General features: G+C 49.7%; 2 protein-coding genes across 5 annotated transcripts in view; one reads left to right on the plus strand and one right to left on the minus strand.

Annotated features, from left to right (window-relative positions):
• The window catches only part of MARS1 (methionyl-tRNA synthetase 1), a 19,623-nt gene extending 10,434 nt beyond the window's left edge, over positions 1-9,189 (minus strand). The window contains exons 1-10 of one of the 2 annotated variants that reach the window (XM_028531654.2): positions 9,004-9,189; positions 8,035-8,125; positions 7,799-7,877; positions 7,586-7,720; positions 7,169-7,244; positions 6,753-6,925; positions 6,472-6,578; positions 2,780-2,896; positions 2,426-2,629; positions 1,423-1,624 (exon numbers count right to left, since the gene is read on the minus strand). In XM_028531654.2, the coding sequence (XP_028387455.1) occupies positions 1,423-1,624; positions 2,426-2,629; positions 2,780-2,896; positions 6,472-6,578; positions 6,753-6,925; positions 7,169-7,244; positions 7,586-7,720; positions 7,799-7,877; positions 8,035-8,125; positions 9,004-9,112 (1,293 nt within the window). In that variant the 5' untranslated portion in view covers positions 9,113-9,189. The remainder of the gene's footprint in view (positions 1-1,422; positions 1,625-2,425; positions 2,630-2,779; positions 2,897-6,471; positions 6,579-6,752; positions 6,926-7,168; positions 7,245-7,585; positions 7,721-7,798; positions 7,878-8,034; positions 8,126-9,003) is intronic. The other variant, XM_028531655.2, reaches the window with a different exon arrangement.
• Positions 9,190-9,295: 106 nt separating this feature from the next.
• On the plus strand, positions 9,296-20,174 carry ARHGAP9 (Rho GTPase activating protein 9). Of its 3 annotated transcripts, XM_028533355.2 has the most exons (18): positions 9,296-12,211; positions 12,918-13,605; positions 13,894-14,117; positions 15,071-15,301; positions 15,486-15,599; positions 15,782-15,886; positions 16,137-16,198; positions 16,336-16,426; positions 16,613-16,708; positions 16,847-16,945; positions 17,174-17,309; positions 17,412-17,519; positions 17,846-17,944; positions 18,113-18,190; positions 18,338-18,391; positions 18,653-18,787; positions 19,182-19,287; positions 19,911-20,174. In XM_028533355.2, exons 2-18 carry the CDS (start codon positions 13,290-13,292, stop codon positions 20,080-20,082), a joined length of 2,226 nt encoding a protein of 741 aa, XP_028389156.1. In that variant the 5' UTR covers positions 9,296-12,211; positions 12,918-13,289; the 3' UTR covers positions 20,083-20,174. The 3 variants fall into 3 exon arrangements, 2 of the variants coding, with proteins under 2 accessions (XP_028389156.1, XP_035874651.1); XR_004901553.1 differs by lacking the exon at positions 19,911-20,174 and having other exon boundaries at positions 11,944-12,211; positions 18,338-18,404; XM_036018758.1 differs by lacking the exons at positions 9,296-12,211; positions 12,918-13,605; positions 13,894-14,117 and adding an exon at positions 14,843-14,970.
• The last annotated feature ends 108 nt before the right edge of the window (positions 20,175-20,282 follow it).

The following is a 20,282-nucleotide window of genomic DNA, read 5'->3' on the forward strand; positions in this document are numbered from 1 at the left end:
CCTCTCCTTGGGTGTCTAAGAGGCATCTCAAATTTAACAGACTCAAACACATTCTACCAGAAAGCCCATTCTTCATCCAATCGCACTCATGTTCACAGACAGTGCTATCATCTACCCAAGCTGCTCAAGCCACAAACTTACAAGTTGTCATTTTCTTGACTTCTCCTCACCCTGAATTCCATGTATCCAATGCTGGAGTCTGCCTCCACAACATATCTCAAGTCCTTCATTTTTTTCCCCATTTCTACTGCTATAACCTAGTCCAAGCCAACATCACCCCATTTCGGAGCTACCACTCTAGCCTCCAAACTGGTCTCCCCACTTTCATGCTTCCCTCCCATCCGTTTCCCACCAAGCAGCTTGCCATTCAACTCCTACAGTGACTTACTAGGTCTTGGTAATCCAACCTGGTCGCAATCCACTCTCCTTCTCACTCACTATGCTATACCTACACTGGCCTTTTCAATTCTGCCTCTGAGCTCCTTGATGCTTTGAGCCTTTGCATTGGAGCCTTATCCTTCTGCTTGGAATATTCTTAACCTCACTCACTGCCTTGGTTGCTGCTTCTCATTTTTCAGTTAAACTCAGTCCAAATGTTACCTTCTTTGAGATGCTTTCCCTAATCCCCTACCTTAAATTTTCTGCCACAAGTCACTCTCTAACACATATTCCTGGCAATTTATTCTGTAATTCCATTTTTGTCTTTAGGCTCCTCCCTGCACTAAATAAGTCTGTCTTGTTCACGGCTACATCCTCAGCACCTCAGCACTGTGACTACCCTATCATAAGGACTCAAAAAATTTGTTGAATGAGTAAAGTAACAAATAAGTAAACATGGAGTAGAAGAGGAGACAGTATTTTATGGAAGAGAGAATGAACTAAACAAATGTAGATCAGGTGGTCTGAAGCAGGAGCAAAAGTAGGGAAGTGTAAACTCAATTTCCTAGCACAGTGCTACACCCATGGTAAATGTTCATTTGATAGTTATCCAATGAGCTGAATGATGAGTTGCTGAGATGGGTGGAGTAGGAAGAACCACTGGTGAAAGGTCTGGAATACTAAACCAACATTCCTGCATGGAAAAAGATTGGGAGTCCCTTAAGAATAGAGACTGTCACCCTGATGGGTGTGGCTCAGTTGGTTGGGCGTTGTCCCACAAAGCAAAAAGTAACCCGTTTGATTCCTACTGCTGATTCCTAGTCAGGGCACGTGCCAGGTTTGCAGGTTTGCAGGAATGGGTTCGGGGCACCTACGAGAGGCAACTGACCGATGTTTCTCTCTCACATCAATATTTCTCTCTCTCTCTCTTTCTTCCTCTCTTCCCCTCTAAAAATAAATAAAATCGAACCCTAAAAAATAAATTTTAAAAATCTTAAAAAAAAATAGAGATCCTTCTGGGCTCCCATAAGACCCTCTGTTCACCTTGAGCTCAATGGCATTAATGAGTTTGCCACATTTGTCACACTGGTCACCCCGGGCCTCCTCATAGCCACAGAAGGGACACACGCCCTCCACAAAGCGGTCAGCCAGGAAGCGGGCACAGCGCTCACACCGCAGTTGCTCCACAGTGTCTTGCAGCACAAAACCTCGGTTCCACAACCGTTGGAAAATGTCCTGGGTGATTCTGGTGAGGTGAACAAGGGCAGGGGAGGGACAAGTCAGAGAAGTCAGAGGAAGTGGTACACCCCTCCTCACTGCTACTCCACCTAGGACCCAAACTCATTTAGTCCACAAGCCAAAGAAATCAGGCAGAACGCCCTGCAAGGCAAAGGCCATCTAGTCATCTTTAGGGAGTATGACCCCGGACCCCTCACACATATTCTCCAACTCCTCACACAATCTCTTCCCTCGACACTTTAGAATTTCTTTTTCAAATACAAACTATATGTTCTGTATTCATTAACAAAAATCTCCAAAAGTATAGAACTGTGCTGTTCTATAATTTTACCATGTCCTAAAAAATTAAAATTACATCAGTCCACTATTAAACCACACGGCACTATTAGCTGAAAGCCTGTCCACTATGTAGAGGTGTTATCAGGATGAATATCAGGCAAAAGAAAAAAGAGCATATTTGATATAAACACACACAGGAGTGGGAAGGAATGTCCTCAGACTCTGCGGCAGCCAGGGAAGAGAAGGGAGGTGGTAGAGGGACAGCATACTTCCCATAAGCCTGCATCCTGACTTTTCCCTCCCTCAGCAGCTCCTTTAGCCCCTAGTCAGGCTCCTATACAAATCAAATCCCCTTAATACTGCAGGGAATACATTCCAGGGCAATTTCATATCTTAAGTTTAAGGGTGGGGGGGGAATGCCTAGACAGCCATCTTGGTTCCTCTGTCTGCAGGATATTCTCATGGTCCCCAGCCCCAGCCCTAGCCCCAGCCTTCACCCTCCATGTCTGCTCGATTAGGGAAAACCTACTCAGTCTGCTGTGGAGTGGTGGTACGACCAAAAATATCAAAGGAGATGTTAAACCAGCGGTAAATGTCAGCATGGATGACATGGTACTTGTCGCAGATCTCCTGGGGGGTGAGGCCTTCCTCCATAGCCTTGGTCTCCGTTGCTGTACCATATTCATCTGTCCCACACACATAGAGGGTGTTCCACTGGCGGAGGCGGGAATACCTGGAAGAGAATATGGGGGTGGTGTGTCTGGGGGGGGGCATCTCAGTCCCTCCCCATGCCCCCAGGACCCCTCTAGCCTGCACCCTTGAGGCATCCTATTCCTTGGGGCCTGCTGCTCCCTCGGGTCTCCCCCATAGCACTTGGCTCCACCTGGCAAAGACGTCAGCACTGAGCACGCAACCAATGATGTTTCCAAGGTGGGGGACGTTGTTGACATAAGGAAGGGCGCTGGTGATGAGCACATTCCTTTCTCCAGCCACAGGCAACCTGGTAAGGAAGAGAACAGTCCATGGGGGACATGTGAGGGTCAAGAGGAACCCAAAGTGCACTGGATACCCAGATACAGATCTAGGCTACTGTCTTGGCTCATGTATATTTGAAGTCTTTCCTCAAATGGACCCACTAGACCATAATCTTCCCTAAAAGCCCCATGATCCCCTACAGTAGGAATACAGGACCTGCCCACAGTGAGCAGCCTCATGTACTGTCCCCTAAAGAGCCACATTCCAACACAGACATCTGGGCCACTTTATCCTTGTGACTATTTCTTTTCCATTAGTTCATTCTCAGGCTCCAACTTTCTGGGTATTGACAAAACTCTTCCAAGGCTCTGTGCCACCCAAGAACTTTCCCAGGGCTGACTGAACTCTGCCCTTCTTCCCAGATGCTATGTTAATACTATCTCTAGTCATTACCTGAAATCCTTACAATTCGCCACCGGATTCCTCTCTCTAATCCACATCAGTCATTTCTCATGGCCTGACTCAAACCAGCAGCACCAGCTCCCACCTTTATAACCACCCTCTCTTCCCCACTTTTCCAGGATCATTCCTAGTCATGTCACTCACCTTGCTGCCTGAAGCCACTCAAACCACTATTCTTCTTAGGGTTCATCATCCTCAATAGTTTAGCTGCACACATCATGTATCTACCCTGTCTCAGCCCTAACACCTCATCAGGGCCCTCTTTTATCTTTCCAACCATTCACAACCTATAGTCACTGGACACTGAAATCCAGTTTCGAAATCAACTCCTTCCGGAAAGCCTTCCTTCACTGGCCTTCCAGTCTGTCATCCTTGTGTCCCAAACCCCTGAGCACTTGGCAGCATACTAAGTGTTCCTTTGACTGTGTGCCCTATAAGTTCTCCCTGATGATGGGTATACTTGCTACTGTGGCTGATAGAAAGGTATGTCTGGGGTTCTGCCCTCTAGGGAGTTACGGTCTATCCTATAACTGCTGCCTAGAATCAGTGCAACGAGAGGTACAAAGTGACAAAGGAGTTCAAAGGAAAGCAAGCACCAACTCCAGCCTAAGATTAAGAGAAGACTTCACAGACGCAGAACTACTTGAGTTGGGCCTCAAGAATGGTAGGAATGTGCCTGATCAGTGCACTGGGGATGTCTTTTGGTCAGAAGGGAAAGCACAGAAGACAGTTTGGTTCGGCTACAAGATCTTTAATGCCAACTGTCTCCTCTTCTACATATGCATAAACTCATGTTAGCCTATATAAACACCTGAAAAAGTCTGTCTCCTATGCATTAGTACCTCCAAAGTGCTTAGTAAAAAAATGAATCCACAGTAGAAATACTGTGGAAATACTCAATACGAGCAAATGAACAAACGATGGACTTTCATCATTAATGTATTCAAATTTTATCAGTATCTACTGAACTCTTGGCCCTGTGTCAGAAACTGGACTACATAAAAGTGAAGAGATATAGCCTCTACCTTCAATAAACTGATAGGTTAGAGGACACAGACATGAAAAGAGATAATTACAACATATTTTGACAATGGGAGCTCTAAGAAAATAAAGCACTCAAGCTCTGTGAAGAAGAAAATGAGCCGTGGCTGGTGCAGTTCAGTGGATTGAGTGCCAGCCTGCAAACTAAAGGGCTGTCAGTTCAATTCCCAGTCAGGGCACATGCCTGGGTTGCTGTCCAGGTGCCTAGTGGGGGACACACGGGAGGTAACCACACATTGATGTTTCTCTCCCTTTTTCTCTCATCCACCTTTCTAAAAATAAGTAAATAAAATCTTTAAAAAAAAGGAGGAAATTATAAAATTAGTCACTCAAGGAATATCTTACCAGTTAGGTAAGATACAGACATTGTAGGGAGAGGGAACAGCATGTGCAAAGCCACCACGGAGAGAATGTGGTATGTCAGCCTGCCTTCCTCTCAAAACTCATCCTGGCTCATCTGTACCTTGACTGTCTAGCCTCTAGCCACTGTCCTTTTATAGCAATTCCTTAAAAAGAACCAAATTCTGCCCTGGCTGTGTAGCTCAGTTGGTGAGACCATCATCCTGATATGCCAAGGTTGTAGGTTTGATCCCGTCAGGGCACATACAAGAATAAACCAATGAATGCATATATAAATCAATGTTTCTTTCTCCCCGTCCCCATTTTCTTTCTTTCCCTTTCTCTCTCTCTTTCCCATCAATACATTTTTTTTTTAAAGAACAGAAAAAAAAAAGAGCCAAACTGTCTTGCTCCTCAGGCCTTACCTCTGCCTGGCTAACTCCTCCTTACCTTGCAAGTCTTAGTGGAAACATCAATTTTCAGAGAGGCCTATAGGTTAATCTCCTGTGTTATTTATACTCATGGAATCCTGAACTTTTCCTTCATAGGATTTACTAAAACTTGTAATTACACATTTGTGAGTTTTTAAAATACCTACCTACATTTCTAAATTCAAAGATCCATGAGAGCCCTGGCTGGTGTAGATCAGTGGGTTCAGCACTCACTTGCAATCTGAAAGGCCATAGGTTCAATTCCTGGTCAGGGCACATGTCTGGGTTGCAAGCCAAGTCCCCAGTTGGGGGTGTGTGAGAGGCAACTGATTGATGTTTCTTTCCCTCTCTTTCTCCCTTCCTTACCCTCTCTCTCTAAAAAAAAAAAAAAAAAATCCATGAGAGCAGAGGTCTTGTCTGTTTTGTTCCCTTCTGTAAATCAAACACGTAGGGCCTCGCAAGGAGTGGACACTCACATCTTCATCAAATGACCACAATCTCAGAACTACAAATATTTCATTTTGATGGAAAAATGTGTGTGTGTGTGTGTGTGTATTGTCTTAGTGTAGCAGGAGAGTGATAAATATCAAGCCTCAGGCAGAGGCCATATCATGAAAGGCCTTGTGAACTAAACAAAGGAACCATCTATAGAATTGTTAAAAGGAGGGTGAGCTAATACATGCAGCTTTAAGTAGTCGTTCTGGTGGCAGTGTGAAGTATGTGGCAGCAGGAAGAAAGGTAAGAGATGGTAAGGCCTGATATAAGGAAGTAGCTGTGAGGAAGAAGAGGAGAAGGGATAGATTCGAGGACTACTTAGGAGTTAGAATCCATGACTTAATAATGGGATAAATAATACAGAAGGAAGGCATGAGAAAAGAGTAGAGATGACACCAAGATTTCTGGCTTCAATTTTTAGGTAGAAGATGGGGGATTATTTGCTCAAATAAGTGAATAAAGGAATGAAGCTGACAGGGAAGATAATCGGTTTGCTTTTGGACATGCTGTGCTTGCAATGCCTGTGGAAGTGGAGGATTCCAGAAACAGTCTGACAAATATGTCTGGAGTTCAGAGTAGAGATCTGAACTAGAACAACAGATTTGGGTACTATCACCAGGTTAGTAACTAAAACATGGGTGCAGATGGGACTGATGGACAGTGTCCAAAATTATAAGCCAGAGAGAATAAAACTTAAAAAAGAGAGAGAGGGAATAAAAAGGAGATGGGAAATTAAAAAGGCCAGCAGCATAGGGGACCTGGCAGGCAGGCACTGATTTTATCAGCAACTTCCACTTAAGAAACCAAGCCCCACTCATCTGTGCCTACTCACACTGGATTCTGCTTTGGCCGAAGGGGAGGCAAGCTTCCCAGGCCCTTCTCCCAAGTAGTTACGGCCATGGCGATCTCCTCCTCAGACAGGGTGACCAGCTCCTCCTCCTATGAAGAATGGATAGAATCCCTCACCAGCTGAGGAGGGCCCAGAGAGGAAAGAAACTCTCCAACAACTGGAAAGCGTAGTGGCCATGCTCAAAGTCCCTCTCCAAGCCACCCCCCAAACCCCCCGCCTCAGGCACTAAGGCTCTGTGGGGACCACTCTAGTAGGTTCCAAACCTCAGGCTCATTGCTGACAGCCCTCCCTTCAAGTAGGCTGGGCTGGGGCTGCTTTTGGAGGTAGGGCCGGAGGGCCAGGATACCCTGCTGCTTCAACACAGTCTCTGCAGCTCGCTGGCATGGCTCCTGAGAACTCAGTGTTTGAAACCAGCTATGCAGGGCACCCAGCTCCTCTGTGGACATGGGAGAAAAGAGGGAATCAACAAGACCAGGAATGGGCAGGCATAGATGAACCTCCTCCCCATCTTTTTGAAGTTTCTCCAGTTGCCGTCCCCAGTTCCCTTTACCATCTTTCTGTTATGGCTGCAGTGTCAAGTTATACCTCAAGTGGGTACCAATATATTGCCCATTGTATAAGCCCTACACCAAGCTCCTAGGGTTGGGGCTAGGAGTAAAGTAATATGCACAGTGCTCACCGGGGAGGTAGGCTGGGTCTTGGAGTAATGGATACAGTGCTCCCCACAAAACAATGTCAGCTAGAGATTCTGTCTCCTTTGTTGGGGGGAAAGAAAAAAGTATACAGGCAAGACACTCAGTTTCTGCCCAACAGTAACAAAATATGTAACATTTCCTAAGCACTTACTATTGTCAAGTGCTATGTTAAGCAGTTAAAATTATCTCACTTAGTCCCCTCAACAGCCCAATGAGGTGGGTACCAATATTACCCATTTCAAAGATAAAAAAATAGACAATTAGAAAGTTTAATGATTTTTTTCAAGGTTACACTTCTACAAGGTGGCAGTATTGAGGTTTGAACACTCTGAATATTGTCCTCCTTCTTAATTCTTACACCATACAGCCTTCCCCAATTCCCACCTCAAGGCCCAACTTACCCCGGCCAGGAAAGGACAGCTCCGACGACTCAGGCTATGGTCAATGTGAGTCAGGGCTCTCCGGACTGGGCCAAGAACATCTTCCCCCTTCTTGCCTTGGACCACTAAATAGTACAGGGCAGCAGACAAAGCTGGCTAAAATGCGAGGGACAGAGGTCAGGATGGCCATGCAGAGCAAGGGCCTGCCCGTCATCTCCCATGCCTCAGCCTCACCTGCAGTTCAGTTGCTTCCCATTCCAGCCACTGGTTGGTGAGGTCATCTTGCTCCCAGCCAGATAACAGAAAGAAGTATCTGCCAGAGAGACAGCAAGAGAAGGTGGAATTAGGAGCCCATTTGTCTAGCCCATCCTCACCCCACAGTGAAACTATGGTTGTGTATAAGGCCACACAGAGGACAGTAAGCCCTCATTTGATTCAGCCACCTCCCTGCATTGAGCATCAATACTGACCTGCAGATTGCACTAGTGGAGAAGAGGTAGTTGCCACTATCCAGTTGCAAGACAGGGACCTTAGGCCGGGTCAGAAATGGGACCACATGCTCTGATGCAGGAGAGAAAAATGGGTGAAAAACAGGAAAAAGGGAAGAAATACTTTGTCAACTTAGGACAACTCTACAATGATCAGGGGAAAAAGGAAGAAGATGAGCAGTCTCAACCCAGGGGTTCCAGGACAGGACCCCGAAGGAGGTGGGTCCAGAAGGAGCTGGGGAGACCAGCAAGTGCTCTGTGGAGGCTACCAGCTGGAAAGAACAGATGGGGATTGCAGAGAGGAGGTGGTGGTATTGGGATGGTGCTGCAGCCACGAACTGGAACAGTTAACAGTAACTAGCATATTTGAGAATGACCTGGTAGCTATGGAAGAACAAAATTAACAGAAAAAAAAACAGCAAGAGAACCGCTTAAGACATCCAAACAGTTGACTAGGAATGAGAACGAGCCAAAACGAGTGTGAGTGTGTGTGTGTGTGTGTGTGTGTGTGTGTGTGTTAGGAGAGAGTGGGGTTTCCCAGGAAAGAAAAAGGTGTCTGGGGGTTGTACTGCGAATGACTGGGGGTTGTAATGCGAGTGACTGGGGGTTGTAATGCGAGTGACTCTTGTGAGTGTGTGTCGGAAGCGGGGGTGTCTGGTAGGTGTGGGAAAAAGCTGGAAAGGGGAAAGAAGTTCACTGGGGTGAGTAAGGTCCTAGGATGGCGGGGAAACCACAGACAAGGGAAGGGGGCTGAGGGTAATTAGGGATGTGATTGATGAATGAAGTGATTGGGAAGGAAGAGGGGATGGAGTGACCACGGATAATGGGGCAAGAGGTGGACGGCAGTGAGTGGCAGGGGTTAGCGTTGCGCGCAGAAAACTGCGGACTGGGAGTCCGGTGTCTTGGGTCCCGCCCCTCTCCCCCGCCGCCCGCCGGCACCAGCCCGACTACCTTCCGGGCCCACAGTGCTGATGAGCAGCTCCGCTCTGCCCTGGGCCCTCCCCGCCGCGGCCAGCACGGGCAGTGTCCCCGGGGCGCCCTCGCTCACGAACAGTCTCATCTCGCCGTGGATCCCACGCTGATGCAACCGGAACCGGCCTCCCGCCTGTGGGCCGAGGGATCAGCCAGAAGCACGCTGGGAAATGAAGTTCTGAAGCAGGCCGTACACTGTGCACCGCTCGGGGAAACAGGCTATTTCTCCCATCATGCAACACTAGGAAGCAGGAAAAGAGTATCATAGAGAGGAAGAGACCGCCACGGCAGCGCTAAGAGCAGCCCGTTTTAGCTGGGCCGGCGTGGGGAGACTTGAAGGGTAGAGGCCTGCGCACGTAGGTCGTCTAACGCCGCAGGAGGGCGGTGACGGAAACCTGGGTTTACAGCCTCCGGTTGCGAACACTTGACTGTGGCTAGCCACAAGGGCAGACGCTCCAAGTTCATAAGAATTAGAGTCGACGGTTACGATAAACTGACTTTAGTGACGCAGTGGAAATCAGCATAGATATCCTATTAATTTAAAAAAAAGAATGGAACTATTAAATATTGATTTAATATAAGTCTGGAGCTCACAGCTAGACAACCTCATCGAAGGGGAGGGCGCATGCGTAGGGGAAAGTCAGATTGAGGGGTAGTGAGAAGACAGTTTGACAATAAGTATATATTAGACAAGGAAGCACATATGGATAATTAAGAAAGGAATCTTTGTATCCCTTTAAGAGTAGTAATAGTACTTAAGAGCGAGGCACCGTTCTAAGCACTTCACATATATTAATTTAATTCTCAAAAATTCTATTGGGGTTCTGGGCCTTTTGAAGCTAGGTCATAAGAATTGCGGCAGCTTCTCCCCATGCTTCTCAGAACACTATGGGAGCCCTAGGCTGAGAGGTCTCCTGCTGACATTCCCGCTAACGGCTGCGGCTGATCCCAGCACTCCGGTCATCCCCGTCAAGGTTCTCAGACATGTGAGGGAAGCTTTCCGGATCAACTCATCTGCCTGCTGCATACCACACTGGACAGAAGAAATCACCCAGTTGAGCCCTACCTCAATTTTTGACCCATAATAGTATGAGCTATAGTAAAATTATTATTATTTAACAAAATACAAACAAACCAACAAGCCATGAGATAGGTTTTCTCATTCTCGTTTTACAGATGAGGACGCGAGACACAGAAAGGTTACTCTGTATCATGAACTATACAAGACATTAAAGACAGAATTATTAAAAAACAGATATAGGCTTCTGCCTTGGCAGAGCTCACAGACTTCCTGGGACACTTCCCAGGAAGTGTCAATAATCAAATAATATTTAAAGTGTGCCAAAAGTTATGATGGAGGATGTAAAGCTTGCTGTGTAAACTACTGGTTAGGGCCCCTACCCAACTCTCAGGCATTAAAAGAGCCCTTTTTTTGCAAGTGACCTTTCAACTGAGATATGAATGGTGAGTCAGAGTTGGCCAGGTGAAGTTTGGTGGAGGTGTAGAGAGGAAGTGTTTCAGGCACAGGAAAGAACATATGCAAAGGACCAGAGACTTCGGTGCACTTCAGAAGTATAAGGATTTAGTGTGTGGCTGGAGTTTGGAGTGGGGAGTGTGAAAAGGCTAGGATAAAGGAAGAAAGTGTCTGTAAATCAATTGTAAAATTTGGGCTTTACTCAGAGGACAATGAGAAGCCTTTGAAAGGTCAAGTCAGGAGAGTGGCAAGGCATTTTTGTGTTTTAGAAAGGTCACTGTGTCTGCTGTGGCAGGAATGGGCTGGAAGGAAGAATGATTGTATTCTAGGAGACTAGTTATGAGGTTATATCATCCTTGTAAGGAGGATGCTAAGGAGGGTGGTAGTTATAGGGGTTAAAGGAAGTAGGTAGATTGGAAAGGTTTAATAATCGATTAAATGTGAATGGTGAGGAAACAAGAAAAATTAAGGTTGGCTGTCAGGTTTCTGGCACGGACAGTTGGGTACACCCTCTGTGTGCACCAACAGATGATAGTACTTCCCCTATGGTAGTGAATAGCACACTGTATTTCAATTGTTATGAGAGGGCAGGGATTATATTTATCATCTTAATTGACAATACCCAGCCCACAGTTCCTGCCTGGCACAAAAGCTAATAAGCATTCTATAAATATATACTGAATTTAAATTTAACCGAGTAGGGGTACTAGAAGAGAAATGGGTTTGGGGAAAAGCTGACAAGATCAGTTTAGAACATAATGTGTTTGTGGTGCCTGTGAAATACCCAAATGGAGTTTTTTTAGTGGACAGTGAAAAGACTGGAGCTTTAGATAAAGATCTAGAATGAAAATATAGTACTCAGCAGCATATGAAGGTCATTTGAGCTAGAGAGGTTAAGACTACCTAGGATCTACAGAGTGCAAAGGGCACAGGATCTCAGACAGACCAGTGGGGTTTAAGGAACAAGCAAAGGAAAGTCTTTCCTTATGCAACAGAGAAGAAAGTGCTAGAAAGGTAAGAGGGACACTCACAGTTTTTACAGGCGAAAAAAGATCCATTGTTTTGGCAGCTTCTGAGATATCCAGCAGCATTATGAATGCAAAGTGTCCATGCAAACTCAGGGATGACCCAAGTGAAGAGTGACCTTAGAAAGGTGAGAGTCAGGAGAGAGGAAATGAAGACCTCTGTGTGTAGGCAACTCTTTAAGAAGTTTGATTTTAAAAAGGGAGAGGAGATACAATGTTAACTGAAGAGCACAGCCAAGGGATGTTTGTCTAAAAATGGGGAAGACCTTTAAAACCTGATGGGAAAGATTCAAAAGCTAATGAGAAGGATTCTGTAAAGAAGTAGAGGATAAAGTGCAGGAGAGAACTTCAGAAAAGGCAGAGAAGAATGGGATTTGAGTGCTCAACAAATATTAGATGAATGAATGAGTTGGTAAAGTTGGTCACTATTTTGGAAGTGGGAATGAAGAGTTGAGAGGTACGATTCTCCACATTTTGCAAGCCGGGCGAACTGAGGAGGAATGTCACTGGGGCAGAATCCTGGTGCTGGCAACCCAGCCCTCAGATCACACGTCCGGGGAGGAGAGCTGGCAGTCTGACGTCACCAAGGGGGAGGTACCCCTCCTCTCCAAAGCCAGACAGAAAGCCTCACAGAAAGCCTCACATGGTGCTGCGGAGAAACAGAAAGTGGGAAAAGAGGAGTGGTCAGGTAAGGAGGAAGCACAAGTGTGGGTTTTAAACCTCTGACAATGGATGGGGGAGGTCAGCTCCCATCTTCTCGGGAAAAGCTGACATCAGTCACCCATCCACCCCAATATGCTGTCATAGCATCCTGTGCTAGTTGTCCATAGCCCCTGATTCTATTGTAATTAATACATTTATTATGTGGTTAGTTAAGACCTGTCCTTAAGCTCCAAGAGGGCAAGGCGTGTGTCTATCTCCTTCCCCTCCCTTATCTCCAATGTCTAACACTGTTTCTTTCACGTAGGAGGTGCTCAGCCTCCTTGTTAACAGCATGAATGAATGAATCTACATACTAAACTAGAGCCCTCACCAAGAGCTTAAATACAGAGGATTGTATCAAGGCTTCTCAGCTCCCTGAAACATGTCCTAGATTGGGAGGATGGTGGAATTTTTCACCTCTGCCTCTAATTCTGAACCACTCTGTGTTTCTCCCATCCACTCTCTTCTCTCCAGTTTGGTCTTGCTACTTCTCTGGCTCTCTGTTTCTCTGTTTCTGTGTCTCTCTGACTCTACACAGGAGGCACACAACTTTAGGTCTTTAGGTAATGGAAACATTGGTGCCTGTGTCAATTTAAAAAGGGTCATGAACATTTTTGTCTTTGTCATTAGCTGGTTTCTCTTTGCCTGTGTTCTGCCTCAGACCTGATTCTTTTTCCTCTTCTTGTGTACAGCTCAAGAGTCCCACCACCAAACTGGACCAACTCCTCCTATCCTTGGATCTTCTCATGGGCCCCAGAAAGAACTTGGAGGAAAATCACTGAACTATGTCGAGTCTGATTTCCTGCCTTGCTGGCCTCGCAGCCCTGCTGACCACATCCTCTGTCACCTTACATACTTCCTCACCAGTCACATCGCTCAGGAGTTCTCAGCCCCCATAACTTGTCACTGACCCCCACTCAGGTCCTCTGCTTTACCCTCTTCCTGTCCTTACCTCCCTCTGACACTGCTGTTAGAACCATGTTGCTCTACCTAGAAGTAGCCAGTTCTGTCCCTTTCTGGATAGCCAACACCCCTTTTTACCACGGGTGACAGTATTGAACACAATGCAGCTGGGCCAGTGGTGGCCAAGTACCTGGGGGAGCCTAGGGCTGGGGCCCCGAAACACTTCTCGGGGATCCCAGCTCTGTGCCCTCTATGACTTCACTTACACTGCGGCAGATGGTAGGCAGGTATCTATGGCTGAAGGGGACAGGTTCCGACTGCTTCGCAAGACCAATGCAGACTGGTGGTTGGCAAGGCGCCTGGGAGAACCATCCAACTCTCGTCCCATCTTTGTACCAGCTGCCTACATGACGGAAGAATCTGTACTTTCCCCGAGCCCAACCACCGTCACCACCAGGCAGTCCCTCTGGACTCGTGGTAAGTCCTCCCCATCGCTTCCTTACCTCCCTGGCTTCTGTGAATTATTGGAAGTCTCCTTCTCCCTCCTGATCCTGTCCTCTTATTTACCTGTGATCAGCCTACTCCTCATCCCCATCATGGTGTCCCCATTGCCTCTCTTCCCAGTCTCAAGTCTGTGAGGTCTTGTTTTATTTTTCAACATCTCACCCCTGCTCTTGTCTTCCCTGTGAACCCCCAGGATGCAGCACCCAGCCAAGATTACACCTCTGACCACCAGCCCCCTGCTCTCCTCATTTCTGTTTCCAGGTCCAAAGTTGTTTCCTGACTCACCAGAAGAGCTGCATTTATCTCAGGCAACCCCAAGCAGAGCCCAGACTACATCACAGCAGCCTCCTTCTCTTCCCCCCAAAATGTGTAGAAGTGTTAGTGCTACCAATCTGGGGCCCACTCTCCTGATGCCCTTCCAGGATGGGCCAAATGGAAGATCTCTCTCCCAGGAGGACTTGCTGACAGAGACCAGTGCCAATATGGTGAGTCACAGCTCTCCTCCTGAGCACCTGCCGTCAACAGATATTTACTGCTGGGCCCTGTTCTAGGCACAGTGGCAAATAGGACAGACACACTGTCTGCTTTCAAGGGGTTCCCATGGAGTGATAATGCGTAAATATATGTTGGTACTGATTAGAGCTACCAAGAAGGTAAATATGGTGGAGAGTGACCGACGTGGTCTAGGAAGGCATCTCTGAGGAGATCACATTTAGTTGAATCTGAATAAGGAGAAGTCAGAAACAGCCGAGAAGCAAACGAGGGGATGAGAAAGAATTCTAGCTGAGGGACAGCAAATAGCAAAGATCCTTAAGGATACATGGAACCTGGCAGATGACAGATGGATTGCAATGAAGCCAACCTCGGCTATGCTTTCTCTCTCTTCCTTCTGACTGCTGGCCCAAGGCAGGGTCTGTCCTGTGTTGGGTCTTGCCAGCTCAAGTCACCAGTAAGTCCCCTCTAGAGATGGAACCCCCTTGCTCTTCCTGAAGACTCAGCCCCTCCCCTCTCTTAGTTACTGGTGGTTGAAAAATGGCCCCTCCTTTCCCATACCCCCCTCCTCTCTGTCTTCTTTTACTCTGGAGGATGTGAGGGTGGGAAGCACCCCTCAACCACGCCCCCCCCTCACACACACACACACACACACACACACACACACACACAGCCTGTTCCCCTTTCCTGCAGCCCTGGGGTGGGGGTGGTGTGGGGGAGGAGGGAAGTTGGCAACAGGAAGTGAGGAGAAGAGCAAAGAAGACTGTGAGGGAGGGAGTTAAAAAAAAATCAGCTGGGGACCGCTTTCTCCCTCAGTACCTGGGTCACCCCAGGCAGGATCCGGTGGTGAGAAAATGGTGGGGGAGGGAAGGAGGTGGTTAGGTGGAGAGGAGTCTGTGGAGGGCTCAGGCAGAATAACTACCTTTCTTCCCCCCTTTCCTGGCAGGCAGGACCCCGGCCCCTCATGTCAGAGCCCCCTGTGTACTGTAACTTGGTGGACCTTCGCCGCTGCTCCTGCACCCCACCCCCAAACCCTGTATGCCCCCCGCTGCAGAGGCTGGGCACCTGGGAACAGTACCTGGACCCTAACTCCGGACGCTGCTTCTACATAAATTCACTGACTGGCTGCAAGTCCTGGAAGCCCCCACGCCGCCGCTGCACTCGAACCGGGGAGACGGTGAGACCTTCTCTCCTGCTTATCTTTGTGCCCCAATCTCCTCCTTCTCCCTACTGTATCCCGAAGGAGTGCGTTCTCTTTCTGGGGCTTTCAGAAGATCAGAAAAATCAGAAAGTTGTGAGAAGGGTGTTGAGAACTGGCTGAGGTGGCATCTGGATGTAGCGTTACCTCCCCTCCCCCCCAGGACGCTGCCTCCATGGAGGGGACACAGACCTTGAACGGGGACAATGGTGTCCTGCAGCCTCAGGCAAAGGGCTCAGACTCTGACACAGGGTCTCCAGAACTGCCCGCCCCCCAGGTGAGATCCCTTCCTGCTCCAGATTACATGTAGTCGTGAAAAGCCATCTTTTCACGACTTTCTCTTATGCAAGACATTCTTTACTACACCCCTGTCACCCACATCCGCACCCCTCTTCCCCAGCAGCTAGGGACTTCCAAGTCAGTGTTTCCTCCACCTGTTTCTCCACCCCCCTGCCCCAGGGTTCACCCTGCCTCCGGCGACGCACCTCCCAGCTCGACCCCTCCGACAAGCCTTCGGCCTGGCAGCCCCTTCGGCCTCTGCCGCAGGTCCTGGACGACCCCCATGTAAGCCTCCCACTTGCGTGCGAATGCCAAGAATCTCCTTGCCCCATGCCCTGATTCCTGCTCCTCCAGAAAGATCTTCCTCTTTCTGAGTGTTCTCTGGGCATCCTCGCTTCCCCAGCTTCCCTGGCAACTCGAAAGGACCCCGCCCTAGGGGAAAGCCGAGGTGGGGAGCCTTGTGAGGGCCAGTGGGTGACTTATCCATAGCCCCCCCCCCCCCCCCCCCCCCCCCCCCCCCCCCCCCGCTTCCCAGGAGGTGGAAAAGTCGGGCCAGCTCAACGTGACTAAGATCGCTCAGGGGGGACGCAAGCTCAGGTGAGGAGGACTGGGAAGACCTCTGGGGTCTGGGTGGTCGGCCCGTGCGTTGGGTGGAGCAGAGCGTTGGGAGAGGGCCTCTCCTAGTGCTTCTAAATGACCTCTGCACCGCTTCTGCTGCCCCTCCGCCCCTGCAGGAAGAACTGGGCCCCATCTTGGGTGGTGTTAGCGGGTAACAGCCTAGTGTTCTACCGAGAGCCACCCCCCGCCGCACCCTCCTCAGCCTGGGTGAGTGTGAGGGAGGGGAGGGCGGGTGCTGGGGGGACTCCGGCCACCTGTGGGGCGGAGGTGGGCAGGAGGTGTAGAGGAAGGTATAGCATTGGGAAGGAGCACTGCCTCGCACGTCTTCCCGGTCCACCCGGAGACAATGAGGGAAACCGCACGGTTGCCTCGGTTTCCTCCCCGGATTGCCAGGGACCAGCGGGCACGCGGCCCGAGAGCAGTGTGGACCTACGCGGGGCGGCCCTGGCGCACGGCCGCCACCTGTCCAGCCGCCGCAACGTCCTGCACGTGAGTGCCCTCTCCAGCACCCCCAAAGCCCCCTCCCACATGAGGGTGCGCCCTCAATTCCCCGCAAGATCCATCTCGGCCTCCCTGCTTTTCATGCTCGTCCCGCTGACCCAAGCCTTTTCCCCACCGGCTCCCCAGATCCGAACGGTGCCAGGCCACGAGTTCCTGCTGCAGTCAGACCTCGAGACCGAGCTGCGGGCCTGGCACCGCGCACTGCGGGCGGTCCTCGAGCGCCTGGTGAGGCGGGTCGGAAGGGGCGGGACAGAGCGAGCGGCTGGCTCGGGCCGGGGCGGGGCCCTGGGAGTGGGGAAGTATTCAGGGCTGCGGAGGGCAGGGTGGTCTCCAAGCAGAAACCCTAGGGTGGGGCTAGGACGTGGGACCTCAGCAGCCGGTTAGGGTTTCCTCGCTTCAAGCCGCGGGTGCAGATTTCTCTCTTCTCGGCCCACCTCACCCGTCCTTTTCTAGGATCGGGAGAACCCGGTGGAGCTGCGTCTATCAGGCTCGGGCCCGGCGGAGCTGGAGGAGCTGAGCGCTGGGGAGGACGAAGAAGAAGAGTCGGGGTTCAAGCCACTGCGGCGTTTCGGCGTCCTCAGGAGCTCCAGTTAGAGGCGGGCCCGCCTGGGGGGCGGGGCCTGGGGGCGGCTCTCCAGGTTCCTCCTCCGGGCCGCCGCGCTCAAGCTACGATCCCACCTGCCTCCCGCAGGTCGCTGCCCAGAGGGAACTGAGCAGAACCGCGTGCGGAACAAACTCAAGCGGCTTATCGCTAAAAGACCACCCTTACAAAGCCTGCAGGAGCGGGGTCTGCTCCGAGGTGAAGTGGGCTGGGCCAGCTGGCACCTTTTTCCTTTGCGCCTCCCGTAGTGTTTTTACGTTCTTGATCTGGGCACCAGCCCATTTCATGGATGAGAAAACTTCAGTGAAGCTCACAGTAGAATTTCCCAAAACTAAATCAATGGTCTTCTGAGACCACTGCTTTTCCCACCACCGCTGATTGTTGGGAGGTGGGTGTCCCCTTGTCCAGACCCAGGACGGACAGCCTGCAGGGCGAGCCCAACTTTGAGGTGAGGGCCTGTGCCAAGAAGAGCTTCCCTGGGCGACACTGGCACTGGCTTCCCACCTCACTCTGTATCTCCCCAGACCAGGTGTTCGGCTGCCAGTTGGAATCACTGTGTCAGCGGGAAGGAGACACCGTGCCCAGCTTTGTGCGGCTCTGCGTTGCTGCTGTGGATAAGAGAGGTCATTTTCCCGGGGACCCCAGAGTCTGCCCTTTCAAAGGGCCAAGGCCCAGAGTTCCCCCTAGTTGTCATTTTAACTTTTTTCTCTCTTTACCCTCGGATCCCTCACCAGACCTCTCCACACATGCTCGAGCAGCAATTCTTATCTTCTCCTTGCCTCATCTCCTAGGTCTGGATGTGGATGGCATTTACCGGGTAAGCGGGAACTTGGCAGTGGTCCAGAAACTTCGCTTCCTGGTGGACAGAGGTGAGGAGGCCGGTGGGCAAGCGGTGGTACTGAGAACTTCATGTCTCAGAACCAGGTGGTTCTGAACGAGGGAGCTGGCAGAGCAGGGGGGTCTTCTGGCTGGAACTGCAGGCCTTATCTCTTAATCTCTTCCTATACTTGTTACAGAGCGGGCGGTCACCTCCGATGGGAGGTACATGTTCCCAGAACAACCAGGACAAGGTATTTACACGGAGTAAGGATCCCCTTAGATCCTTAAAAGTCCCCCATATCCTCCTTGCTCCCTGTGGGTTTCCCCATGTCCTCCTCCTGGAAGGGTTGTCCCCATCCCTACCTCTGCTGTCTTGCCCCTTGCGGGCCCCCTGGGCATTCTTGTGGTCTGCCTTAGCCGCATTCTTCTATCAAACTCCTGATCTCTCAGTCTCTATGTCCCTGTGGCCCTTCATGAACCCTGAACCCCTCTACACCTACTTCTCCTTCCAGAAGGTCGGTTGGATTTGGACAGTGCTGAGTGGGATGACATTCATGTGGTCACTGGAGCCCTGAAGCTTTTTCTCAGGGAGCTACCCCAGCCTCTAGTACCCTCACCGCTGCTGCCTGATTTTCGTGCTGCCCTTGGTAAGGGATGGGAGCTTTGAGAAATGCCCTTGATATTGGGGGGAGGCATGAGTGGTAAAGAATGGAGCAGAGGTCCCCTTGTACTCTTCTGTCTCATCCTGAAGACAGAGATGGTAAATAACTTTCAACACATGTGCCAACTCTAGTTGTTGTTTTTGTTGTTGTTGTTGTCGTCGTCATTGTTGGTGTGTGTGTGTGTGTGTGTGTGTGTGTGAACGTTTAGAGGGCTGAGGTGAAAAGAATTCTAAGGCTGCAATTGGGCTCAGTGAAAAAGAAAGCTGTGTTGGATAAATGATGTCTTCCATGGGCCTGGGAAAGAGAACTGTTACCCGCCCTGCACTGGCGCCTTCCCTGAGCTCACCCCTATGCCCTTCCCCTTACTCTTTCTCTCCAGCGCTCCTGGAATCAGAACAGCGTCTCTCTCAAATACGAGAATTAATAGTCTCACTGCCAAAGCCCAACCATGACACTCTGCGGTACCTCCTGGAGCATTTATGCAGGTTGGGAAAACGGAACATCTTTGTTCATTCAGGAAGAGGGTGGGGTGGAGCATGCAGCAAGCTGTCTGTTTGAATGGGGCTAAAGTAGGGAAACACCTCAATTTGGAGCAGATTGAAGAAACCAACAACCTCTATGCAAGGGGTCATATTATGAGGCTCTAAAGCTGCTGGTTAGCATCAAATAGGGAAATGGGGACCAATTCAAGCACAGCAATGCTGTGTGAGAAATAAGGGAAATCTAACCTCCTCCTTCCCTCCGCCTCTTTGTTTCCCATTGGAACACTGGTTAGGGCTTATTTGGCTGAACTGGACCTGGGCAGTGACTTCTGAGAGAGGATAGCTGTTTGAATTAAAGCCTTCCAAATTGTGAGCAGAGAGAGCTCTGGGGGAAGTCTCTGAAGCTGGGAAGAGGTAGTCGTATCCTAGCCTGTTTCTTCAAGTTGTATCCTGAAGTTTTGTCCACTGGTCCTATCTCCATCCCCTTGAGGCCCTGTCTCCTTGGTCTCCTTTGGCCCCCACATAGAGGGGTGAATCCTTCCCTGTTCAAATCTTTGAAAGGTTAGATTTATTCGAAGTGGTGAGGCTGATGCCTTATCACCCCTTCTCTTGGCCTTTGCCCGCAGGGTGATAGCACACTCAGATAAGAACCGCATGACCCCTCACAATCTGGGGATTGTGTTTGGACCAACCCTGTTTCGGCCTGAGCAGGAGACATCCGACCCAGCAGCCCATGCTCTCTACCCTGGGCAGCTAGTCCAGTTGATGCTCACGGACTTCACCAGCCTCTTCCCCTGACTGGGGCAAGAAGAGAAAATGTGTTTCCAATGGTGCCCTTTGATGGTATGGTATGTTCTGAGAACATTCCTTTAAATCTTGTGTCTCCCAGATGACTGTCTCATCTTTGTGAGTCTGACTTAAGGGGTTGGGATGTGCTGAGAGAGCATCTCTAAAGAGGAAAGTGTGTGTGTGGGGGGGTTAACCCCTCCCCAAGATAA

This window comes from Phyllostomus discolor, chromosome 2 (assembly GCF_004126475.2).
Source record: "Phyllostomus discolor isolate MPI-MPIP mPhyDis1 chromosome 2, mPhyDis1.pri.v3, whole genome shotgun sequence".
Taxonomy (NCBI): Eukaryota; Metazoa; Chordata; class Mammalia; order Chiroptera; family Phyllostomidae; genus Phyllostomus; species Phyllostomus discolor.